At 42.8% G+C, this 24,752-nt stretch overlaps 1 protein-coding gene across 1 annotated transcript; it reads right to left on the bottom strand.

The window, feature by feature from the left end:
* Positions 1-94: 94 nt before the first annotated feature.
* On the bottom strand, positions 95-21,378 carry LOC108884991 (LIM zinc-binding domain-containing Nebulette). Its single transcript, XM_051067005.1, has 4 exons — positions 21,081-21,378; positions 17,019-17,113; positions 3,012-3,096; positions 95-515 (listed from the first exon to the last, which is right to left on the bottom strand). The coding sequence occupies exons 1-4, from the start codon at positions 21,147-21,149 to the stop codon at positions 225-227; spliced, it is 540 nt and encodes a 179-aa protein (XP_050922962.1). The 5' UTR covers positions 21,150-21,378; the 3' UTR covers positions 95-224.
* Positions 21,379-24,752: the final 3,374 nt, after the last annotated feature.

Genomic DNA, 24,752 nt, shown 5'->3' with positions numbered 1-24,752 from the left:
TATGTCTGGTAGCCATAGCAACAGCAGTGATGCTGGTAGTAAACTGCTGAACCACGTTCTTTGTTATTTAATTGACTGCTAACTTCTCATCGTCACTTGATCCATTAAATCTTTATCTTTCTTTATTTTTCTACCTTTGTCTGAATAACTGAAAACATTTCTTCTCTCTGATCCTGTAATAAAGTTACTTTCCTTGGTTTCAGCAGGTTAAAGCTCAGGCTCACTTACACTGACGGCTGTGGAGGAAGCTCCTCTTCAAACGGCTGGTGTCGGCAACACTGGAGGGCTCGGAGATGATGGTGTGTGTGTGTGTGTTCACTGACCAAAGTGCACCCCCTCATACACATCACATACACACACTCACACACACATATATATATATATACAACATGTGTGTGTCCACATACGTTACTGATCTGCTCCTGAGTCTTTCTGAGTCTTTGCATCTCTGGAGTGTCGGACACGATGCTGAACCCTCGACCTTTACTCTCCTCAAAGTCCTTCTTATACTTCACCTGCAGAGGAGAGAGGAAGCACAGGAGCGCGGGACATTAAAGGAGCATTCCCTATAAAATCAAAAGAAACGGACCAGAATGCATTGCAGCTACAACACGAAGAGATCAGAGGCTGCAGTCACAACCTGGTTCATGAACTAATTAGAGGGATAAATTCACGTCAGAGTGACGACACGTGCGAGTACCTGGAGGAGGATTTTACCCACAGAGCAGGGATAATTACAGCTCTGAGCATTCAGACAGAGCGCAGCTACAATCAGCTTCACACAGAGTGAAAAGAACTTTAAATATACTATAATCGCTCCATCATACAGGTTGAACAGCGGCATGCAGGATGTGAGGAGGAGAGAGTTTTATTATACATGATCTCTGGCTTTTCTTCACCAGGCACGGCCACCCACAGAGGGGTCTTTGGCTTTTGTCAAACCTGAGCTGCAGAGTGATTATTACCTCTGTTTGTTTCTAATATGACAAACTGTTCTGTTGTCAAACTACTTCCTTTTATTTTCCTACAGACGTGGGACTGGAGGAGGAACGCGCTCGACTGAGCCACGTTTGTTCATTTGAAGTACGTCTGAGTATTTAACCTCATCGCTGAATGAAATGTGAAGTCAAAGGTTAACGTCAATTTAATTGCACACTGATGTATTTGAGAGTTTCTGTCTTGTTTTGTTAAAGTGAATCTTTTAGACCTGCAGTGCAGAGCTTTTGTCTCCCCCCTCTGGCAGTGAGAGTAATTAAACAATCACTGTTTATAACGAACGTCTCGCTGTTTATCGCTTTCTGATTTGGACTGTAAGGAAACGTTTCTTTTCATATAAAGGTCCTACAGTCCGGCTTTAATTATAATTAACCTCATTAAGTCCAGACATCTTCAGCACCACAGCTTAAAATTAACTTTAATTAACATAACTACAATCACGTTTTAAATAAACTGCTCTGACCCGGGGTTTCCAGATGACCCCGATTCTAGATCTGTGAAGCGAGACAGGACGTCCACATGAGTGCTGCGTCACTGCAGACAGAGCGGACGATTTACAGCCCTCAGACGACATCAACAACAGAGCAGCAGGCGGTCAGCCCTGACTCCAGTCCCGCCTGCACTTCACTTCGACCTTCAGAGGAAACACTGCACCTCATTCAGCCATAATGTCATCCTGCTGGTGTCTATCAGTCATCGGTAACAGCCCATTAGGCCTCAGAACAGAGTTATATAAGGCTGTAAACTGCAGAAGTATGACTCAGACTGTCAGGGTGTGTGTGTGTGTGTGTGTGTGTGCATGTTCTGGTATCCTGCTCTCACCGTGATTGTCCCCGTTCTCACTACAAAGCAGATTAAATCCCCATTCATCAGCTGCAGGCTCCCTGCTGAGCTAATATGACGAGCTAACAAGCTAAACCACACACACACACACGTACAGGAAAGCAGCTGAGGCTGCAGACACACTCACACCTACAGAGGATGGGAAGCCATGACATGTTGTTATGTCTGGTGTGTGTGTGTTTGGAGGAGGAGGGATGTGATGGAACAAACAGAGAGTTAGAGACAGAGAAGTTCAAACCCGAATAATTCAAGACGTCAAAGCTTCGTCTGCTGCCATGGTAACTGCGTCCAGAACGGTGTTTTTTATCAAATTATTATTATATATGCACGAATAGCCAATGAAATCATTTATGCTGGAAAGATGTGGAAAAGGTCAAGCTTCTGGAGTAAAAGGAAACTGAGACGTCTGTCCTCATCGGTCTCGTATCCTGGGACAGCCCTCGATGCCTGTCACACATTTCTGGGAAGAAAAGTTAGTCGCCTGGGAAAGATCTGATATCAGACTTTGACGAAGTCGGAGGACGAGGTTTCAGAGGACTGAGGCCTGATGGAGAGACAGAGGCTCAGAACAAATGAACGTGTAAATCTCTGCTCTTTATGAGGGCGAAGCCGGACACACACACAAACACACACTGCATGACAAACAAGCACGCTCCCTACTGCAGACTGCTGAGTGGACATCTGTGCTTTTGTGCTGTACACACACACATAAACACACACACACAGCGTGAGGACATATGGCAGAGAAGTGTCGCTGGGCGATTCTCTCATACCAGTCCTTTGCATCAGTTTGTGTGTCAGTAAATCAGTGACTCATCTCGCCTTCAGGAAGCAGCCGTGTCAGAGCAGCTTCGACTCACACACCTGGGCATTTGTTTTTATCTCCATGTGGTGCCAGAGGGGCGGGGACACGAGCCAGAAAACTGATCTTTACAGCAACTCAGCTCAGAGGATCTGAATTCAAAGTGTCACATACATCTGTCGACTTCAATACTAAATACATTAAAGAGCCGAGTCTCAGCTTTAACTGGAGTGGGTTCACAGCGAGAGAGGAAGAAGTGTGGTGGAGATAGAGCTCTTTAAACACAGAGTGACAGGAAAGATTCACATCAAGTCAAACAAAATGTTTCATGTTCAGTGGAGAGTCAGTGCTCTCCTCTGCACTCCTTTACCTGGCTCTGTAGCTCGCTCTGCTGTCTCAGTCTCAGGTTCTCTGGTGTGTCGGCCACGATGGTGAACGATGTCTTGGGGTAATGTCTGGAAGAAACAGAGAGCACGGTTACAAAGATAAACTACTGGAGTCTGAGAGACAAGAGGAAAGACCAAAACAAATGGACTCGTGGATCTGTTATTAATGGTTTCCTGCAGAGGAGAAATGTAGGGATGAACCAATTCCACACTGTCACAACCATCAGAATCTATTCTTTTTTTTACGCTGGTATGTTGGAAAACATTGAAGTCAAACTTGCAACAAGAAGGAGCAACGGTGGAGAGGAAGAAACGTGGTTTTAATCATGAAAAAAGGGCAGCATCATTCTGCAAAACAGGAGATTAAATGGAGACAAATGCTCATTTCATCCATTTTTTTTTATTCTGTTTCTACACCATGACTCAGAGGTAAAAACCTAAGTAGGACTACTTTTATTCCTCTCAGAAAACTGATCAGGAATCGATAAGTGGCTTAAGAATCAGACCGATTTAGAATCGATAACGACACTGGTGTCAATAAAACCTTATCAAATAACATTCAAATTCAGACGTAATGGTGGATGGAAAGACGAGGACGACAGGGACTGTAAACTCTGCTGGAGAGAAAATCATCTCCATGAGTTACAGTCATTAAACACACACTGTATGTTTTTATCTGCAGACGATCAACACCAGCTGGACGGCAGCAGAACAGACGAGCTCCAGTTTGGTTAGAAAATCCCAGCGATAACAGGCATGTGCGATCTGTTACCAGATAAACTGTTAACATAACATTTTCTCCCTCTGTGGTAAATCCAGCGTAACAATAAAGGCTGCAGCCTGACAAATGTCAGAGCTCTTTCCATGCTGAGAATAACCTCAGTGAGCTAATGACCCTTCAGGATGATGACATTAGCAGAGACAATGGTCCATTGAGAGGTCTAAGAATTAAAAAGCAACGCCCTGACATCACTCCCATTATCTCACTCCACCTTAAAATACACACTCAGGTCTGTGTGGGTTCTGTAAAAACAGCATCAGTGAGTGTGAAGGACAATGGAGCTGCTGCTGGATCTGAGAGAGCACAGCGTGAGGTGGGCGGACGGGAGACGGAGGTGGGAAACACTCCCACACTCCACCTCCAGGAAGAGACTGTGATATTTAAGGATTGATCTGTCAGATACCAATAACAGCTTTATGTTTGACCTCCTCAGCCTCAAAACAGAAACGCGACACACGGGGAAGTGAATCAAAGGTAGCTGGAAAAACATGAGTCATTTTCAGATCTCGAAAGAAAACTCAGATCAGGACGTGAAACAGAAACAGCTTTTACAAATCGCTCCAAATATCCTGAACCGGTCCACACGCTCCAAAAGAAACTGCAGGACGAGAAATAAATGTTATTCTGCTGTGGAGGACCGGCTGCATAATGTAAACTAATTTCCTATAACCCTGACGTATTTATAATGTATGTTTACAACTGGAATGAGCTTCTGTATCTGAGGAGCTCATTGACCTTAATTCATATGCATGCTGATGCGTCACTGTGCTGAAGCCTGTAGCCTTTATACTGTATGTTTGCATGGTGCTGCATGAAGAGGATGAAGATGATGAAGATGATGAAGATGATGCTGTCTGTGGTTTCACATTAGAAACAGTGCAGGAGCTCTTGAGAACAGAGATGACGACAACTCGCTCCGAGCAGTTTTCCTGCAAGCTGGCTGATTCACAGAGCCTTGGAAGTCTGTGTGTGTGTGTGTGTGTGTGTGTGTGTGTGTGTGTGTGTGTGTGTGTGTGTGTGTGTGTGTGTGAATCATTGATGCCAGCAGCATATTCAGCGGCACAGTTTGACCACTCCACTGAACTGTCCTTCACTCCTCTCTTCCTCCCACTTCACCTCTTTCTTCCTCCCACTCTCATTTTCTCTCACCCTCCCACACACACACACTGTATCTCCCCCTCCCTCCCTCCCTCTCTCTCTCTCTCTCCTGTAGTCAGTCAGTATTAGAGGGATGCTCTGGTCCTGCGTTACAGCGCCCACACAGGATGGAAACTCTCCAAAAACAGCAGGTAAACGTGTCCTTATACAATCATGATGGAGATGAACAAGATGTTACAACACACCAAACCAAATTATCTCCAAAAGCATCTTCATAAACTATTTATACCCTCAGCAGTAAAACCTGGCAGTGGTGCTTGTCTGAGCTTCAATCTCTCAGCTCTGCTCAGTAGATTTTAAATCTGGTTTAAAAACCCACATCTCAAAGAGTATTTTGTTTTTAAAGACCTCAATGATTCTGATATTCCCTCAAATACTGGCAATAAAAGACAAGCTGTTTTCTCTACCAGACTCCATTGACAAAAGGAGGAGTTTTACAGAGCAGGATGCAGGAGCTGCAGGTTAGTGTGTTTGTGTTGTTGTGTTATTTCAGTGGTGGAGGAAGCATTCAGATCCTTTACCTGAGTAAAAGTACCACACAGTAACACAAACAAACAGCAGCTGCAGCTCCAGCAGCTCCTGTGTTATACGAGGTAAAATTATTCTTTTTGTCAGTGGAGTCTGGAATGATTTTCTGATTGTTTCAGCTGTGCAGAAACTGGACTCTGGTGGTGAGAGCTGTGCTGTTTCCCTCCTGTAACTCTGTCCAGCTCTGTTTTAACCCTGTTTGACTCTGGAGGTCAAACAACAATACACTGCTAATGATAGAAACCTGATACACACACACACACACACACGCACACACTCGTCCGAGTCTTAACTGTTACCTGACACCACACTCACCTTACCTCACTCTGCTCTTTCAGCTCAGTGTGCGACTGTAAAAGGCTGCAGCCTCTGATTTATAAATAACTTCTAAAGTGAGTAAATGACTGTTGTTGTGGATGTTTTGTTCCCGTCTCTGCTTTTACACACTTCTAATTATCATCATCATCACAGGTCACAAACAGGCTGCTGCGGTTCTGTGTCTTTTAACTGATGATTAGCGGAGGATCATAAACAGTCATCATAATCTTTACTCGTCCGTCTGCCTCGCAGCGCGTTCGCCTCCACTCTCATAACGAGTTTATTATAGAAAAACAAACACACAAACCAACAAACACAAGTTCCTGTCTGTCTGAAACATCACTGTGTGTCTCTGTGCATTTTATTTATTGTCTTCTCGTCCATCTCCTCCTGAATAAATCTCCAGAGGCAGGTAACAAACATTTCAACTACTGCACAGCTAAAGGTTTCCTGTGGAGTCTTGGTGCTGTAAAGACCAGCCCCCCTTCACGCACAATGAAACCCTTACAAATGGTCCACAATACGGCAGCACGTCTGGTCTCTGATCAGCCTAAAAGGTCCCTGCACTGCTCACTGACCTCCAACACGGCCGCACAAATCAAATTCAAGTTACTAACACTGCCGACAGAGAGACTTCTGGGTCTCCTCCTAACAAGGTCTCTGTCTGCACTGAAGCGTTAGTGTTGTCCCTCTTCTGATAAAACCCTCTGAATGTAAAGCAACATGGAGGACGCCTGTCTCTGATTCTTCTCCTCTACCTCCTCCTGTTTCAGTCTTTCTCCTCCTATTTCTCACTTTGTCTTTTTATTTTGTTTCTCCTCCTGACGTCTCACCCGTACACTCTCTCTCTGAGACACAGACAGACGTCCTGCAGAGCTTTAGTGAGAGCACGACAGAAAAACACAACAGCTCTGAGGCGACTCTGGTATGTGAGTGTGAAAACTCTCTATTTTTTCCGACTGACAGGACTTTGTTTCACTTCTGCTGCTCTTAGTTTAGTCTCTCACACACACACACATAAACTTATTTCAGCCTAAAGTTTCACTTCACCTGCTCCCGTCGCTACCGGCAACCATGGATGCTTTGTTCATTTGGTGCAACTCAATCCTTTGAGACAAAGACTGGCTCTGTGTGATATTCTACAAACACACACACACACACACACACACACACACACACAGCTAGCCAAGGTAACTCTGTGCTGGCTCGACAAGCAGCGCCGGACAATAACTCAGTTTGTGTGGAGTCTTTAACAGCCAGCTGACATCCAGGAGACAAACAGCCTGTCTGCTCCACTCTCACATCATCTGGGTTTATATTGATCAAGAGCAAAAAAAACTAATTCCACATTTGGTGAAGCACAAACAAGCTTCAAAACACTGCATCCCACTCTTCCCATAATGCAACTGGACAGTGTCTTTCACCGGCTTGTCCCTAGAAATACAGGCAGGTAGAGAAGAAGGTCAGACTGTTCGTACTGGGCAGATTTCAGGTGTGAATGTGTGAAAATGATCACAGGGTTCCTGCAAAAAAGAGGCTTCCTCCTCTCAGTGAAACGTCCCTTCATAAATAAAGGTTGAACAAAACTGATTTCACAGGCTGAGAAGCACTAACGATGAATAATAACAGACCTCCACATGTAAAATAAGCGGACGGCCTCTGAAACCCAACCTCCGACCATTTAACAACACCTTATTCCTGATAATTGATTTGACTGATTGAAGTAAATCATGTAAATAGTCTGAAGTTTAAAAATCACTGCACATGCACAAAAATCTGTCTCAGCTCCAGCTCCTGTGAATGTGACTCTGAGTGAAGTCGTATTTAACGTGAACGAGCTGAAACTCAATGAACGCCAGCAGCGATGCTGAGCTAATTACAGAGAGGAAGTTAAATGCTAAGCTAAAAGCTTCCAGTGCAAAGTGATGTGTTAATGATCGGTAAACACTGAATGTGTTTATGTAACGTCACACTTTCTCTACACTCACACAACAACACACAGATTCTGGGATAGAAACTACACTGAGGTGTTTCTACGACATGAGCTAAAAATACAACCTCTGCCAAAATAACAGGAACACACACATCACCATTAAAGTACACACACACACCAAAAACACACACACACACACAGTGTCCTTTAAACTGTTTCCAATAACACCCTCAGACACATCCTGCCTTTCTCTTACTGCTTGGTTAAGACACCAGATTTACAATACACCAGAGTGTGAGTGTGTGTGTGTGTGTGTGTGTGTGTGTGTGTGTGAAGCAGTGGGTGTGTTGTGGATACAGATTTAGATTTACCATTGTCTATAATGTTGCTGTGGCATTTGCCAAACAACGACAGTCTGCTCGCTCCCAGCAGCAGTGACGCACACGAGTCTAACAGCATTCACACACAAACTGTGAGTGTGTGTGTGTGTGTGTGTGTGTGTGAGGGAGAAAAGCAACGTCATGTTTGCACATTTAGACTCAGACCCTGTCAGTTTATCTGTTTTTGATCCAGTTGTTTTAAGTCAACGTACACGATGAAACATATGCAGCAAAAAGAGATTTTCCAGCAGCTCAGTTTGAGGCTCAGATTTAAACTTTCCTGCCAGGAGGAGGAAACCTGTTGTCATGAGCTGACATTTGAACTTCATTTTACTTTCATCTTTAAAGGAGTTATAAGTGTTGCTAGCACCACATAGCTCCCATTAGCATTACCTACCAGTCCACAGCTGTCTCCATGTTTTGCTTTCATTCTTTTTCTACTGAAGTTTCTACTGAAGCTAAGCTGCTAACACATCTCATCACCTGTAGCATCCAGACGGTCCTGAAGAAACCACATCCAGCTAATCAAATGGTGATTGAAATAAAGGAGGAGGAGAGGTGCAGTCTGCAGGTTGCACACTGACATTTTAAAATTTAATTTCTGCATCAACATCTTGCAGATCAAAATCCTGCATCTACTCAAAATATCAGCACTTTTGTCTGTGACGGCAGCACATGAACAGAAGCTGCAGTACTGTGGCTGGACACTGGACAAACAGTACAGTATCAGTACAGTATCCATGGATGATACAGGAACATTATTCATGTTCTTTTCTCCAGCCTGCAACATCAACAGCTTCCTGAAACCAGGTAGAGCAGGAGACTGTTAACATGGCTGCCACTGTAAACCAGGCAGGCTGCATGATGGGAGAAGGTGAGCCGGGGACAACTCAGTCCTCCTCTCTGTCAACAACAACAACACCACATGGACAGGAAGACGACGCCACGAACGAGAAAAGAGAGGAGGCGAAAGCTTGTTCACTAACCATCGTCACAGAAATCAGAGTGACATAAAGCAACATGGACGCTCTGTTGGTGAATCACAGGGAGGGAGACAGATGAAGAGGAGGAAGAGAGAGGGCAGGAATGACAGCTGAATGTGTGTATGTGTGTGTATGTGTGTGTTCTCGCTGGTCAGGCTGGCTGCTCTCCATCTTCCTGCTTAGGTGTTGATGAAAATCTCAGTGTGAGCTCAGGACAAACTTGGCTCTTATAAACCTTGTTGACATTTCAGCAGCACAGCAGACAAATATGAAATCAAGGGAAAAGGCTGTCTCTGCTGTACACTGTGTTACAGTCACAACAAAGCATGTGTTCCCTGCATGTATCACAGTTTACGTGCACAAAACTACACAGAGACGTGCAGCAACACCTGGTTCTGGAGGTGTGTTACGGTTGCTGCTGCAGCAAAGTCAGAAGGATGAATCCTCTGACGACATAAACTCCACCAAATCTAACAGAAATATTTCAGTCTGGACCAATCAACACACCAGAGCTGCCAGCCTCGAGATCCCTGCTGCTAACATGGCCGCAACTTCAGTGGCCAGGGGTCGATCCCCAACACACCCAACGGTATCAGCCGAGGTGGGCGGTGTGAGTCAAAACAAACCATAAAACCCAACCAAGCAAAGCAGAGAGAGCCAAGAACAAAATCTCCAGCAGGCAGCAAGTGAAAATATTAAACCACCACTCCACCTTATTTCAGCTAAATTAATCAAATGTAAAAGTTGGCAACAAAAACAGAGAGGATGGAGGACGGTGTAGAGTACAGTGCTGTAGTGCTGTGTCTTTACCACAGCCAGCTGTATAACTAACCACACTCTCAGTGTGACGGCTGGAGAACACACTGATCTCTGCAGTCCACCGAGCTGTGAGTGTGTGCTCTGCAACCAGTGGCCTAGTTTGACATTAGACACACTGCTGCATCCACACACCCCCAGGCATCGACTAATGCAGTGTGTGTGTGTGGCAGTGGGGGAACAGTGTATCTGCCTGTGTACCACATCATCACAGCCACAAGGATCAATCAGAATCACCTTCGTCGTCGTTTCCTCTCCATGAAAGAAAGAGAGAATCTGACCTTCCATGGTGGTGAAATCATTATATATGACTCACATACCTCACATGTTTCCAGCTATTTTCAAACCTACAGAAATCGGTCATTTTAACCAAGGTAACAGTTCCCCTCTGTGCATGATCACGTACACTTCATGGTCATTTTTAACTTTAGATTTTAGTCCTCAGACGTCTGGATCTGAATCTATCAGAGAAACGAGCTGAACAAACGTCAGCTGCAGCGTCTGACAGACTGCGTCAGAAAAACTGTTTAACATGACAGTGTTTTATTCAGTGGATGTAATCACTGGAGAGGAGGAGACCTCTGTGGGTAATTCAGCTTTTGGTGAAGCACTGACACTGAAGGAATCTTAACCTGACGACAACAACTCCCATGATCCTCCCTCACAAGTTTTTAAAACTTTTTTAAGTGACCACAATGAAACAAGTGTTCTACAGAAGCAACGCTTCCTAAAGTTGCCCAAGAAGTTGCCCTGTGTACAGAGAGACTTTAAAGCCCAGAGTTCCTCTCTGACTTATGTTTAATTACTTCACCTTCATCACCGACATTTAACGCCTAGAACCACGTCTCGTGCTTTTCTGTTGGTGGCAGCTCCTGATAAAAGGCTGTGACAAATGAGGGGAGTTTAATTCAGGCTGTGCTTATTTAAGTAAGAGATATTATCACGCAGAGGATTTAATAGCAGGCTGCTGGGCTGATCTACGGCGGCGATTGGAGTTCAGAACAGGAGCTTCTCGCTTAGTGTCTCAGAGAACGACGGGGAATAAAGAGGAAAATGAGAAGAGAAAATCAGGAGAACAGACTCAGAGTCATGGGGATCAGCCTCACTTTCCTTTATCATCCTCTCATCTTCTGCTTTATCGGAGATGTTTCTTCATCTGAAGGACTCTGCTGTCTTTACGATCCACTAATAAGATCTTAGACTGCTTTTTATTTACAACAGAACCCAGTGAATAAACTTCATGTGTCTAACAGGGGATTACATGTGGATTAATAATAAACTGATAAATGATGATTATGGATGTGCTGTTTCCACCTTAAGTACTGCAGCTGCACAGACCAACTGCCATGACAAAGGCCTATGAATTTATCTAATAACTCATTAATTCCCCAGTTTGGAAAAGCAGATTCATACTGACTCCAGTTTTCCTCAAAACAGGAAGAGGACTGTAATCCTGGTCTTCCTGCAGGAACAAAAACCTCACACACCAAAAACAAGACATGGGTTATTAACAGGGTCTTGTTCTTGTTGCCAGAGAAGAGGCCAGGACAAATTTACCAACGTTCAGGACTAAAACTCCTGTCTCTGCAGTTATTGGTCCTAACCACTCACCCTGAGGGGACGGCTGTGGACGAGACCTCTGTCTCCGGTTCATGGAGACGAAAGTCTCACTCAGCAAACTGTAGTTTTACATCTTTATTAAGGAGGAGACAAGAGAGCGTGGTGTCCTCAGAGGCCTTAACAACTCGTCTTTATCATCCTGACAGAGGAGAGGAGAGGAGGAGGAGAGGAGGAGGAGGAGGAGAGGAGGAGAGGGGAGAAGAATAAAAGAGAGGAAAGAGTAAGAGAAGTTAACAGAAAAGTAGAAGAGAAATAGAGAACAAAGAGGAAATGGAGGGAGGACAGGAGAAGAAAGGAAACAGAGTAAAAAGAGAGTGGAGGAACAGATCGACCGTCTCTCTCTGACATGATGAAGCAGCTGATGAGAAACAGAGTCTCCGTCCTCCTAACTCCACCACACTGTCTCCACTCATCTCTCCTCACTGTCCTCCGTCTTTCTCTTCACTCATTCATGCGTGACGCCCTCAGCCGGCCTTCAATAGAGCCACTTCTCACCCCTTCATCCACTCTCCCTCGCTCCCTCTCTTCTCTCGTGGTGCCGGCTGAGCCTCCCAGTCCCTCTCTGCCTCTCAAATCCTTCCCCTTTCTATTTATTTATTTTTTCTTTCTCTAACTCGGTCTTTGTTTCAGTATCTGCCTCTCTCTTCCCTTCACCCGCTCCTGTCCCCTTTTCCTTTTCAGCCCGAATCCATCAAAGATTAGACGGAGGGTTACATAAGTTTTCCCGTCGTCGTATCTCTCTCAACGCGCCGCATTCACCATCTTTGTTTCTCACAGTCGGATTTATTCTCAGTCTCCCCCCTCCCTCTCTCTCTTTCAGTTGCTCTTTTCTTCTTCTCTCTCTGGAAGATAGAGCCACTTGTTTTGAAGTGTTCCAGCAGCCAGTCCTCTGCTCAGGATTAAAAATCTGCTGCTCTTTAAAGCTGCAAATGCTGAGACTTCCAGTGAAGTCCCTACAGAGAAAGATCACCGAACAGGGCTGCAACTATTAATCAATTCATCTATTAGAGTTTTAATCTGTAGAAAAGTGGAAAATGTTTTGTGCCATCACAGTGACTTTGACCTTTGACCACAAAATGTTAGCCAGTTCATCTTTGAGGCCAAGCGAACGACTGAAGCACATTGGAAGGGATTTTGTGAAGGTGTTACTGAGATAAAACATTTCTAGGATTTTACTTGAAAATAGTATTTATAATAATGTTTTCTTCAAAAAGCTGCTTTTCAGGCCTAAAAACTGGACATGTAACAATTGTTTGCAGCCGACGTCTCCTCAACATCTTCCAGTAGCTGTGATAGACAGAAGCATAAAATCTCAAAGCAGAGCTGCGGAGCTTTTTATAGATCTTACAGGAGGTATTTCCTGCGTTTACAGTTAGAGACACTCCTCTTCCACCTGCTCCCTCTGAACACTCAGTCACTGCTAAGATGCCTTCAATGCAAATGATGATCACATCCTACAGCTGCTGCAGGATCCTGCTTTTCTCCTGAAGGAAAGAATTAGACTTTTTCCTGTGCTGCTACTGAAGAGCACGTCGAGGCTGGAGTAATCTGGGTTATGTGGGCAGCTGTGTTACATAACAACACAGTCTTCATCACAACAATCTGAGCTGCAGAAAGATCTTTTACCATCCACACGACACGAGGAAACCACGTTAACACACGTTCATTTATACTGACACACACACACAGAATAAATGACCTCTTTAAACTTGAGGCTCATGCGTCTTCATGTTGGTACCAGCAGCTGGTGTGCAGCGTTACATAAGCAGCTTTGATTATTACTAATTAGCATAAAGGGTAACTTAATTAAAGAAAAATATCTCTCACAGGAAAACGCCTGCTATGAAATGTTAGTGATCAGACGGCTTCTGTTCTGCAGCAGGATGGATCTCTGCTGCGTCTTTTTAAAAGGAAACACCTTCTGCTACATCATGCTTCATAATATAATCCCCTGATGTACAGAACAGCCCACTCAGTCTGGCATATTTAAGAGCTATAAACACATAATCTGAGATCATTTTCCTACAGTAATGCTTTCATTTAGAGACAGCTCTGAGTGGTTAAACTCCTGTCGTTCAGGAATCACTGACTTCATGTTGGAGGAGGAAGATAAAACACGTCTCAGCTGTGGTGCAGCTCAGAGGTCACAGAGGGCAGTCACACTCTACAGATTAAAACTCATGACCTGCCATAGGAATCCATGTATGTACAGAAATGTGTGTGCACGTCTTCACCTTAAGAAAACAGTGAACCCTGTGTGTGAGAAGTGACACTGTGAGCTTTCTATTTCCGCTGGAATATCACCTGTTTGTGGCCCTTTTCCTTGTTGTATTAGTCCTTTAATAAAGTCAACATGCCTTGTGTGTTAGAGTGTGTTAGTGCTCATGTGCCTCTGTAATCCCTCTCCCCACCTGTCCCCCTCCTTTTTGTCTGCCTCCCCTTTTTAGGATCTTAAGAAGCACGAGACCTCGGCCATAAAATCCACAGACCCCTGAACTGAAACATTCAGAGTCAAGTCAAAGTTTTATAATAAGAAAAACACAATCTTAAGGTAAAACAACAGTTCAACAACAACTACAATAAGACTAAGGAAGCGCAGATCTGTTCATTTTCAGGATCAAATCTCTTGTTTTTCATGTAGGAACCACAGGAATCAACAGAACAGCGAGCACCACAGAGGAAATGAACACAAAGCCGCACAGCGAAGGACTGAGGCCGTTAGTTCAGATGTTATTGTTGTCGTTACAGTGATGTCGACCGCAGCTCGACAATGGAGACGGATCAGACGCACGACACAAATAGCCAAGAAAAACAGGCGCACCAGTTACACTGCACTAAAAACAAGCAGCGTCAGAGGGAGCCTTAAAGAGACTCCCCTTAATTACAGGACGCTGGTTTGTTCACTGAGCGCTACATGTAGCACTGAGGTACAGAAGCACAGCTCTCACTGATGAGGGAGAAATCCCTGCAGGAAGCTGCTTTCTGCTCAGTAAACAAACCTGTCAAACCAACTCCACAAACAGACAGAGGAGACGAGAGCCAGCAGGCACCAGAGGAGGAACCTTATTACACAGTGACTCAGAAAACACACAACAAAACAACGGCAACAAACAAGGAAACAAATCTTCTTTAGATTCACTTTCTCCCACTTGTTTAAACTCAGAGTTTGATGAGAAGCATCACATCACATCCAAAATGTTCTTTTCAAGGTTATTTACTATTTATTTGTGAATAATTAATTCAAATTACTTACTTAGTGTAAAGACCCAAAAAACACTGAATATTAATTAACTAAAAATGTTATGAAACCATTAAATATTTGCTGCTTTACTTGACAAATACCTAAAATGATTAACTGATGATTAATCACATTTTCTGGTGAACAAATAACTGATAAATCCTAATAAATCAAACAGTTTGATCCATTTTTCTCTTGAAGCTTGAGTCCTCAAACATGACGTTTCAAAGGATTTGCATTATGCACACAAAATAATATGATGAAAATAATATTTCAGGGTGAAAACCCACATCAAACCTCAGACGAACAGAGAGTCAAAGCTTCAGTTTTTCAGTTTTATCTTTAAAGCAGCCGTGCTAAGTGGAAAAAATAACCCTGCAGGACCTTAATGCCCCGCTGTGACATTCTTCAGCAGAGGGCAAACACACTCCAACACACACTCTGAAGCCATTAGCTCCAGTGTGTGAGACAGCAAAGAGAGCTGACCTACATTAACCCACAAATAAAAGAGAAAGTGCTTCGTCGCTGTGCATCCTTTACATCTACAACATGAACGTGACACAAACTGCAACAGGACGTTAAGAACTGAATCTACTGTATGTGCAGAAAAACCTGAGTCACTAACTGAGAGTGAGTGGGTTTAATAAATTAAACATTAACCACAAATCAAACAACTGTCAGCACCTGAATGACCTGCAGCCTGTGGGAAACTCTGCTCCACACACTCAACAACACAACACACTCAGAGGAGAACGACAAAGAGCCTGAGGTGTTGACCTGGCCTCCAAACTCCATGCAGAATTGTGTCCTGATTGTGAGTCGGTGCTCTTACTGCTCAGGATTTACATGCTGTTTGTTTACATGGGGGGCGAGAGACGCCTGAGTGGAAACAAAGGTGGTGTGTCCCACAAGCTGAGAGGAAACGCCCTTTAAACCTCACAGGGTCAAAGGTCACTGCCATTAAGCCCACTGTGGTGAGCTTGTGTATCTGTATATATGCCAGTGTGTGTGGAGACATTAAGTCAGTGATGGTTTGTCTGACAGGAGGGTGAGGAGGACAAAGTGTGTTTTTATTCTGAAGATCTTTTTCTCTGATAAAATACAAGACGTGACAAATAAACTACTCAGTTATTCAAGTATTTATTATCTTTCTAAACTGCTGCTGCATTAAACAGACGTGTACGAAGGGGAAAGTTATAGAGAGGAGGAGAATGAGGAATTAAATCCATGTTTTAAAGGATAACTGCTGGATTTTTAACCTGGCCCTTATTTTCCCATTTTCCCAAAAACAGCTGTTTTATTGCTCTGTTCAAAGCCACCAGACTCCATTGACAAAAAGAGTAATTTTACCAAGCAGAACATGGGAGCTGCTAATCTACTGCTGCCTCTATCTGTTAGTTAGTTTGTGTTATTGTGTGGTATCTGAATGCTTCTTCTACCACTGAAAGTCACACAATAACACAAACACACTAACAGATAGTTGTAGCAGATGATTAGCAGCTCACATGTTCTGCTTGGTAAAATTACTCTTTTTGTCAATGGAGTCTGGTACTGATCTTACTCTTTAATAAAAAGCTGTATCTCTGTAGGAATCCTATCCATAATGAAAGTTACAGAGACGAGGAAAAAGCAAAAGCAGCTAAGAGCAACAAGGTCAAAGGTCAGAGCCACAGCCTTCTCTATAAGATACTTCTCAGCACAAACTATAATTTACTCCCAACATCCATCAAACCCAGATCCAAGTTCTGCCTCCTCTGAGGTTTTTAATCTCACTGGTGTGTCTATGAAGGTCTGACCATACAATCTAAATATTCTTTAAGGGCAATAAATGGCAGTGTAGCTGTAGATAATAACAAGCAGAGCATGTTAGCAGTATGGAGAAATGCACAGATCCAGTGCTGTGAACCGGCAGCGGAGGAGCGAAGCAGGGCTGGGCTCACAACCAAAAACCACTGAAACCAACCAGAAACCAAAACCAGCGCTGCTATAAAAACCCTGAAGGGTCGCCACACAGATATGAACAGCCTGCAGATAATAACACACCAGCTACAACCAGAGGACGGTGTTTACACAGAGGAAATTCATGAATATAAAATGGTAGATAGCATAAGAAAACAATAAGCACATTGTAAATATATCCTAGTTATTACAGTGACAGCACTGCAGAGGGAACAATATGCAACAACAGAAGGAATGTGGTGTTGTATTCACACTGCAGACACAGATCTGGACTCACGCGTTGCAGTAGGGTTTCTTGTCGTAGCCTTTGTAGTTCTTCATGTTCAGGGTCATCTTGCAAACCTCGCAGTGGAAACATCCTTTGTGCCAGTTCTGCAGACGACACACACACACACACAGAGTTACATAGACTGGATGAGTTGAGAACACATGGTTGTATTTTAGGCGAAGATCATACACAAGCCCTGTTGCAGTCCACTGACTCCTGTTCAACGACCTTTGACCCCTGTCTCTCGCTAAACTTCAACATCACGTACAGCTCCGACTCCCCCTCAGGTGTGTCCGGTCTGAAGGTGACATAAAAGGTAGATTTTCTGACATACGTTATCCACACTGGGACGCTCTGACTCCTTCTCCCACCTGCTCTCACGTGAACAACTGAACCACCTCCACGACAACTTAACAAGTCCATGTGCTGAGGAAGCAGCTTTGGAAACAGAGTAAGAGAATGTTTGGGTCAAACCGCTGTTTACCAGCTTCAGCTGTTTCATCTTCACCTGTCAATCAAACAGCACGGCAGAGACCGTCTCCCTCAGATGTTCTGCTGATGCACTTTGACAGCGAGTGCTTTAAGAGAGGCGAATGGAAATATTTCATGAAGTGAATATGTACAGTAGGAGGCCGGATGGAAACTGACATTTATCCAGATCAGGATGTGACAAACTGCAGGAGCCAAATTTCAGTAAGTCAGCTCACTGCCAGACATTTGTTTGTGCAACGTCCAGTTCAGATCGCGCTCCATCTGTCCCGCATTAGGATTATTCAAATCCTTAGAAAGCAAATCAGCACTAAATGATGTGTTTGACGTGTTAACATGCTTATATGATTTCTATCTTTATCCTGTGCTCAGCTGTGATGGGAGAGCATGATGTGTTCAGTGTGTTGAGTCTGACTCTATCAAGACTGAAATCATCAGTATTTATATTTATTGAACTTTCTCCTATCCTGAAATACACAATATGCAAATACCAACGTGTCTGTAAAGACGGACTGAATGTCTTTGGATTGTGGAGGGAAGCCAGAGTATCTGGATGGAACTCCACACAGAAAAGCGCCGGACCAAGCGGGGCTCGAACCCGGAACTTTGCTGCTGTGAGAGGACAGTGTTCACCGCTGCACCGCTCCGCCGCGCGCCAAAACTTTTTACTAAAAAAAATAAAAGAGCTGTTTTCACTGAGGGTTTTCGGACACATACCTGTTAAGAAGGTTAGTTCAGTCTCTGGGAGCCGGATGGATTCTCCATGATTCATCCTGCTGCGAAACCTCTCTCAGCTTTTTCCAGGTGGGTCGCGAGGAGCTAACTCTTCACCTCCCGCTCCTTTACCTGACTGCGCGCTGTTACCTGGATGCGCGCGCAGCAGCAGCCTTTTTTAAAACGTCAACAAGGCTGATGATCATGCGCGTTTAAACGTCTGAAGCCAAATAAATAAGCCGGTAAATAATAAATCTGATATTAGATCTTTACAGACATGTTGGAATCGGTATGTTCTGTATTTAAGAAACAGTACTGCACAGTTTGTCCACCAGAGAGCACTGCTCCTTGTTTACCTGTCTGCACCACAACTTTACTGTTGTAGCATCGGCCGCAGCAGGCAGGTGTTTTCAAAATAAAAGCCGCAAAAAGCCACTTCAGCAGAAAGCTAAACTAGCTAGTAGCTACTAGCTACCCTACTGCTTTAGCTTAGGGTAGCTAGAGCCTATTTACAAACTTCAACACATCTCTAACTCTGATATATAATGATAATAACTACTAAGAGCAATAAATGACAGTGATATAACATATTGTAGATACCGCGTACAGGCTATCTTATGATTCAGGTACAGTAAACATGGCGTGCTGTCAAGCTAACAGTTTGCTAACATGCAGGAAGGAGATAGCTATATCAAATATACCGAGCAAAGATACTACTCAGATATTATTCTATGTCCTGAGCTTAACTAATACTTACAGAAGATGCATCTGAAGTTATTTAAGCAAAAAAAAAAAAAAATGATTGCAGCATATAGTTTATGAGAACATTCAGCAACAATGTGGCTGCACGCTGAAACAAAAATGGCCGACTTCCTATGTATACGTTTTTGCTACATGGCTAACGTTAGCATTAGCAGCTGTTTACCAGTCTAGAGGAAATGTGGCGTGTTCAACATCAAACTTAATGCCTTGCAGAACACATCCTAACTTCTTTTCTTGTAAACACAACAATGGATGAAGCTCTTGTTAAGAGCAGGTAATGCTAACGCTAGCTGTTTAGCAATAGCCAAAACCTACATATAGCAACTGAAACAACAGTTTAGCTGCCAAGCCCCAACTGCTAACCCCATGGGACAGAAATGTGTATCTTCTTTTTGTCCACAACATGTAAAGTAATCAGACAGTGTTGAGGTTTTGTTGATTTATTTACTTTTTTTAAATTAAAAACATAAAAACTATGTATGATGTGAAGATTAGTGGGAAAAATTTGACATCTTCTGATCAAACATTTCTCCTTCCACACATTTTATAATAAATAAATAAATAACGCACCTCCCAGCTAAAACTTCTTTGTAATTTGCTTTTATTCACTTGAAATAAAGCTTTGTGGCTTGATTTTAAGTGACACCTAGTCTTGCAAAAGTCCTGATTAAACTGGCTTTTGTGAGGGACAGCAGGGAACTCTGAGGTCCTTGGATGCCAAAATGATTCTTTCTCCCTTTCTCTCGCCCTCACACTCTCTTTCTCACTTTCTCCATATACTTCTTTGTTTCTCTGCCAGCCTCCTCCTCTCTAAATCACCGCCTCTCACACTGTTTTAGCTCTTTTATACCCTTAGTCTCTCTTCAAACAAGTCATGCAGCTTTTACAAAACAGGACAGAAGGTACATTTGATCCTTTGTTTTCCCAGAGATATTTAATGATGAAGCCGGAGAGAGACGTTTCTGTTCTCTAACGATCAACAAACATCACATTTGCTGCAGATTTGGTCTTTTATTATGAAATGTGGGAGCTAATATGATGTGCAGCGCCTACATGCTGTTGTGTCATCTGATGCCTCACAGGACAGACAGTGACTGCATGAGACTGCTGAAGATAAATTAATAATTTATCACCATTATGCAACAGACTATCACTGAGGTGTTACCACGCAAACAGAAAAATCTACTTACTTTTGTATTCTGACCTGAAACATACCAATTATATTCCTTATTATCACATCATAAACATTATCACAACCACCTCTGCTCTTTCAACACTATGCAAAAGTGTGTTTGTTTGAATATTTCTGTATTTTTTATGATGCCACAATAAGAGTTTTATTCAGCAGCTTCTTGCTCTAAAAGCCTTATAATATCATATAAAACAGCTTTATGGTTATTTATAGCTTTAAAATACAGGAAGGTGCATCTGACCACAGAGGATTATAGTCTCTTCGACTTAAGCATCAGTCCTAAAAGTGAAGTGAACATTAACTTGACACCAGAGGAAAGAAAGTTAGCATTATGTCAGAGGTATCACAGGCCTCATTTAGGCAAATTTTATTTTAAAAAACAGATAAGATGTTTTACATGTAGTGAATTAACCATAAACCTTTAGTCTCAACCACAGGATTACAACTATTACAACTATTCTGGGTGAATAACTACATTATTAATGATTTTAGGATGAAATATTATCTCAGTGAAAATTATATTTCATTACTTGTTATTAAAACACATCATCTACTGGCTGCTGTTTTGTGAAAAATGAGGATTAGTTGTTTTTTCTTGTTTTTATGTCGCTGATGATCGGATATTTAGGCTTGTTTAACTGTTGATGCCTTTATCTGTTTATTACTGCATTTGGGATAGAGGGAGAGACAGGATGACAGTGCAGCATCACCAACATAAAACCTGCCTCAGTGCGTTTGGTGAAAGGTGCGTCTCTACCAACTTCACCAGTCTTGTGATCTAGTTTGAACTCTGAAGCTTTTATCGGACACTATGTGCAGAATCAACGCACCTGAGTGATCTTTATTTATTTTTATGCGTGTGTGTGTGTATATATATATATATATGTATGTAAATAAGAAAGAAAAGTGCCCACCTTGTCCAGGCAGCTGACTTTCTCCGTCGGGTAGACGATCTTCCCACAGCGGGCACACGGTGGGTTCATCCTCCAGACCTCCTCTGCGCTCTCCTGCGGATAAATTCCACTTGTTAAACACTCAGAGACCTGATGTTGTCCAGAAAGCAGCCGGAGCTCCCGCCCTTCGACCTGACGCTGGAAGCAAAGTGATGAATCTGCACAGAGACAGTGAGTCTGCTCCTTCCTTCAGCGGCGCACCGTCCGGTCTGAGGGCTGGATGCTGCGCCGGGACCGACCACTCCACCGGAGACAAGCTGGACGGAGTTAACGCGGAGAAAACAGGAAGTGGCTTTACCTTCCCTTCAAAGTCAAAGCACGGCAATTATGACAATAATTACATTCACAAAACTATTTGGAAACTATATTTCGTCATTATTAGACAGTTACTCATACTTACAAAATAATATACAACAGACTAACTGGACAGGGACTGGAATGCACCAGAACTTCACTGAGAATTATCACGTTTTAAAGTTTTCTTCAGTACCAACGTAATTTAGTGACATCTGTCAGTACATAAAATAGTAAATAGCAGAAATGAATTGTTAACAGGTAATTCGGCGAACTTTATTTTCCATAATAAGCGCAAATATAGGCTTAAAAAACAGTGTATACATGCACTGGGCAAGGTGTTGGAACGCTTCAAATCCTGCCTGATCAAAGTGATTCGATGACAGTTATAAATACAGATAATTATAGATAGAAAAAATGAATTGTTAAGAGCTGATTCGGTGCACTTAATTTTCCAAAATATAAACAAAAACAGGCTAAAAACGAGGCTCGACTTGCAGCCCACAGTGGAAATGACTGTATCCATGGCAACAGTATACTTCCTGTTTCATGTAAAAGGACTTTTAATCAACGTTTAATGTGACATTTTCCAAAATACTAAAAACTAAATAATTGTAAAGGTAATAAACGTAGAGCAAAAAACACTTTTCAATTAAATTTAATTGATCAAATGGTCAATGAGGTTTCCCCAATGAATAAAAGAGGAGAGTGTCATTCCTGTTCCAGTAACAGGTGAATGTCTCCCCCTGCTGGATGGACACACTCAACTGAGAAATGAAAGGTTTGAAAAGCAGCAAGATAATATCATTTAAGGCACAATAACATGAGATTATTGCTCTACACTGTCTATAACTGTGGCTGTACACTGAGTGTACAGTGTATTTGTGATGAGGAGGTTCAGAGGCAGTTACAGGATGATTGGTGTCTTCACTGTGTTTCACATCAGCTCCAGGTGTTCACAGAGGAAGGGGTCGAGCTCACAGAGAAGCTCAATCATCTCTGAACTAGCAGCTTCTCCTTTCCTCCTCACTGTGTCCACAACTAAACGAGCTTTGTCTCTTTTGTTCTGCGTCTCGTCCGCTGACTCCCTCTCTGAATCACTCATCACCCTTTTCTCAAACAGTTTGTCCAGCAGACTCTTGAGAACAGGTCCTGATATCCCATCGATGAAGCTGCTCCGTACGTCCAGCAGCCTCTGGTTCGAGGCCACGTTCAGAGGACTCGGCCCACACCACCTTTTCCCTCCACTGGACCAAAGACAAACTCGTCTTTCCCACGCGCTGTGGGAGCCGTCGCTGTCTCTCAGAACCAGCTTCACGTGTTTCAGCCTGGTTTGTCTTGGTTTAGACACATTTGTTTGAATCCACAAACTCACATGAGCCAAAACGACGAGGAGATTCCTGAGTTCGAATCATACTGAGGATTACTGAAGGAAAATTCTTCCTCAGATTCTTCATCTGAAGAAGTGAGAGTTTCCTCTTCTGTTTTTGGTCTTCAAATCGATCTTCATGATTCCTGGTGCTCTCAGTACATCAAGGTTTTGTTTTACAAGTCTAATTCTATCAGTGAGTCAAACTGAGAACGTGCTTCAGCCTGTTTTGTTATAAGAAAATGCTTATACTGTAGTCTATATTGTGTTTTTATATCTTAAATCAGATCAGTTTGACCCTCAGCATGATGATGATTATTATAAAGCTTACATATTTCTTTATGGTCCATGTTTCAGTTTATGTACCGTTCTAGTTTTACCACAAGAGGGTGCTACTCTCTCTGTTGAGACTCTCAGACTTGTTGCAGACTCCTCTCTGTGTCTGTTGTGCTGTCAAGCTTGAAACAATCACCTGACATTGACAATGCATAAAAGTAGATGTAGGAACACTGAAGGGAAACAGAGCAACATCACTGCAACAATCATATCTTCATGTGTCAAACCAGAGATACACTTGTTCTGTTTGGATCTTACAGAAACAGTCAGCACGACTTCATCCTGAACAATGCTGCTGTCATGAACTGTATCATTCAGTCAGTGTTGGTTTGCAGCTTCGGGAACAAACTTACTGTCACATAAATGTTCCTCATGTGTGTAGATATTATCATTTGGCCCGTATCAAACTCTGCCTTTGTCTTTGTCCTGTAATTTCTTCCAGAGAGCATTCTCATCTCTGCTCAGCACTTCCTGTAAGTAGCTGTGAGCGTCACAGCGTCAGATAGAGGAACAGAAATGAGCTGTGGTGTGAGGCAGCTGCCTTAATCTGTGAAGTGAAGCTGGGTCTACGTGCTTAGTACAAGCATCACTTTCACACTCAGCAGTCTGCTGGGGTGAGAGAACGGCCTCTCGTGATCCAGCCATGACCTTACAGTGTGCACTTTGTCTGCCTGTTGATGTCTCCACCGTGGACCAGATGCTAAAAGCTAAAGTTAAAAGCAAAAAGCAACAATAACAACAACGAGTAGATGAAATCTTAAAGGACTGTTTTAAAGGTTCACAGTGGAGCCTGCAAATACTGATTCATTGTCATTTTAAATCTCTATAATGTACCAATTCAGTTTGATCACATGATGTTTTATATTCTGTCACTACAGATTATTACATGAATTTAAATAATATTCCTGAGTGAATGACAGAGTCAGGATCAAAGATGAGACTTGTTCATTTTTGTGTCCACACCAAATTAAAAATGAAAAAGTGGTTTTATATACATTATATATCTATTAAGTTTAAAACGGTGACCTGCATCAAACAAGAAACTTGACCCATAAAGGCTACTATCAGATATTTAAGTGATAAATTCATCTCATTTTATTTTCCCCAGAGTTATCTGAAATATTACAGTATATGTGTCTTTTTATTCTTTCGGTTTCTGTATGTCAATGTGCAGTTAGTTAGAGGGAAGTGGTTATTCTACAACAGTCTCAGGCTGTATGACAACCACAAAACGTGCCTGTATGTCACAACTAACTATCTGACCTTAGCTTCATGTGAACAGAAACAAAAATGTATTCTACGTGTTTAAATCAGTGTCTGTCACATTTTGTCACGATGAATACACCAAACTTTCCACCACAGTCTCACTAAGATATATTTAGCAGAAACTGAGCTCTCTGCAGATATAATGATATTTAGGGTTTTCATGTTCAAAACTCTAGAAAATGTAAAGGGAAACTAATAGTTAGAACCTTAATAATGAACCTCTCACTTGTCATTTTGACTTTGCTGTGGAGGCTGGTGACGTGTGGCTGCAGAACTGAAGTGGTATGTTGTGTATTATTTGTTTCTTCAGTGGTTAGCACTGTCACTTCACAGCAAGAAGGTTTTGGGTTTGAGCCTCCGGTTCACAC

This window comes from Lates calcarifer, linkage group LG24, assembly GCF_001640805.2.
Source record: "Lates calcarifer isolate ASB-BC8 linkage group LG24, TLL_Latcal_v3, whole genome shotgun sequence".
Taxonomy (NCBI): domain Eukaryota; kingdom Metazoa; phylum Chordata; class Actinopteri; family Centropomidae; genus Lates; species Lates calcarifer.
This window is presented reverse-complemented; position numbering and strand designations above follow the sequence as displayed.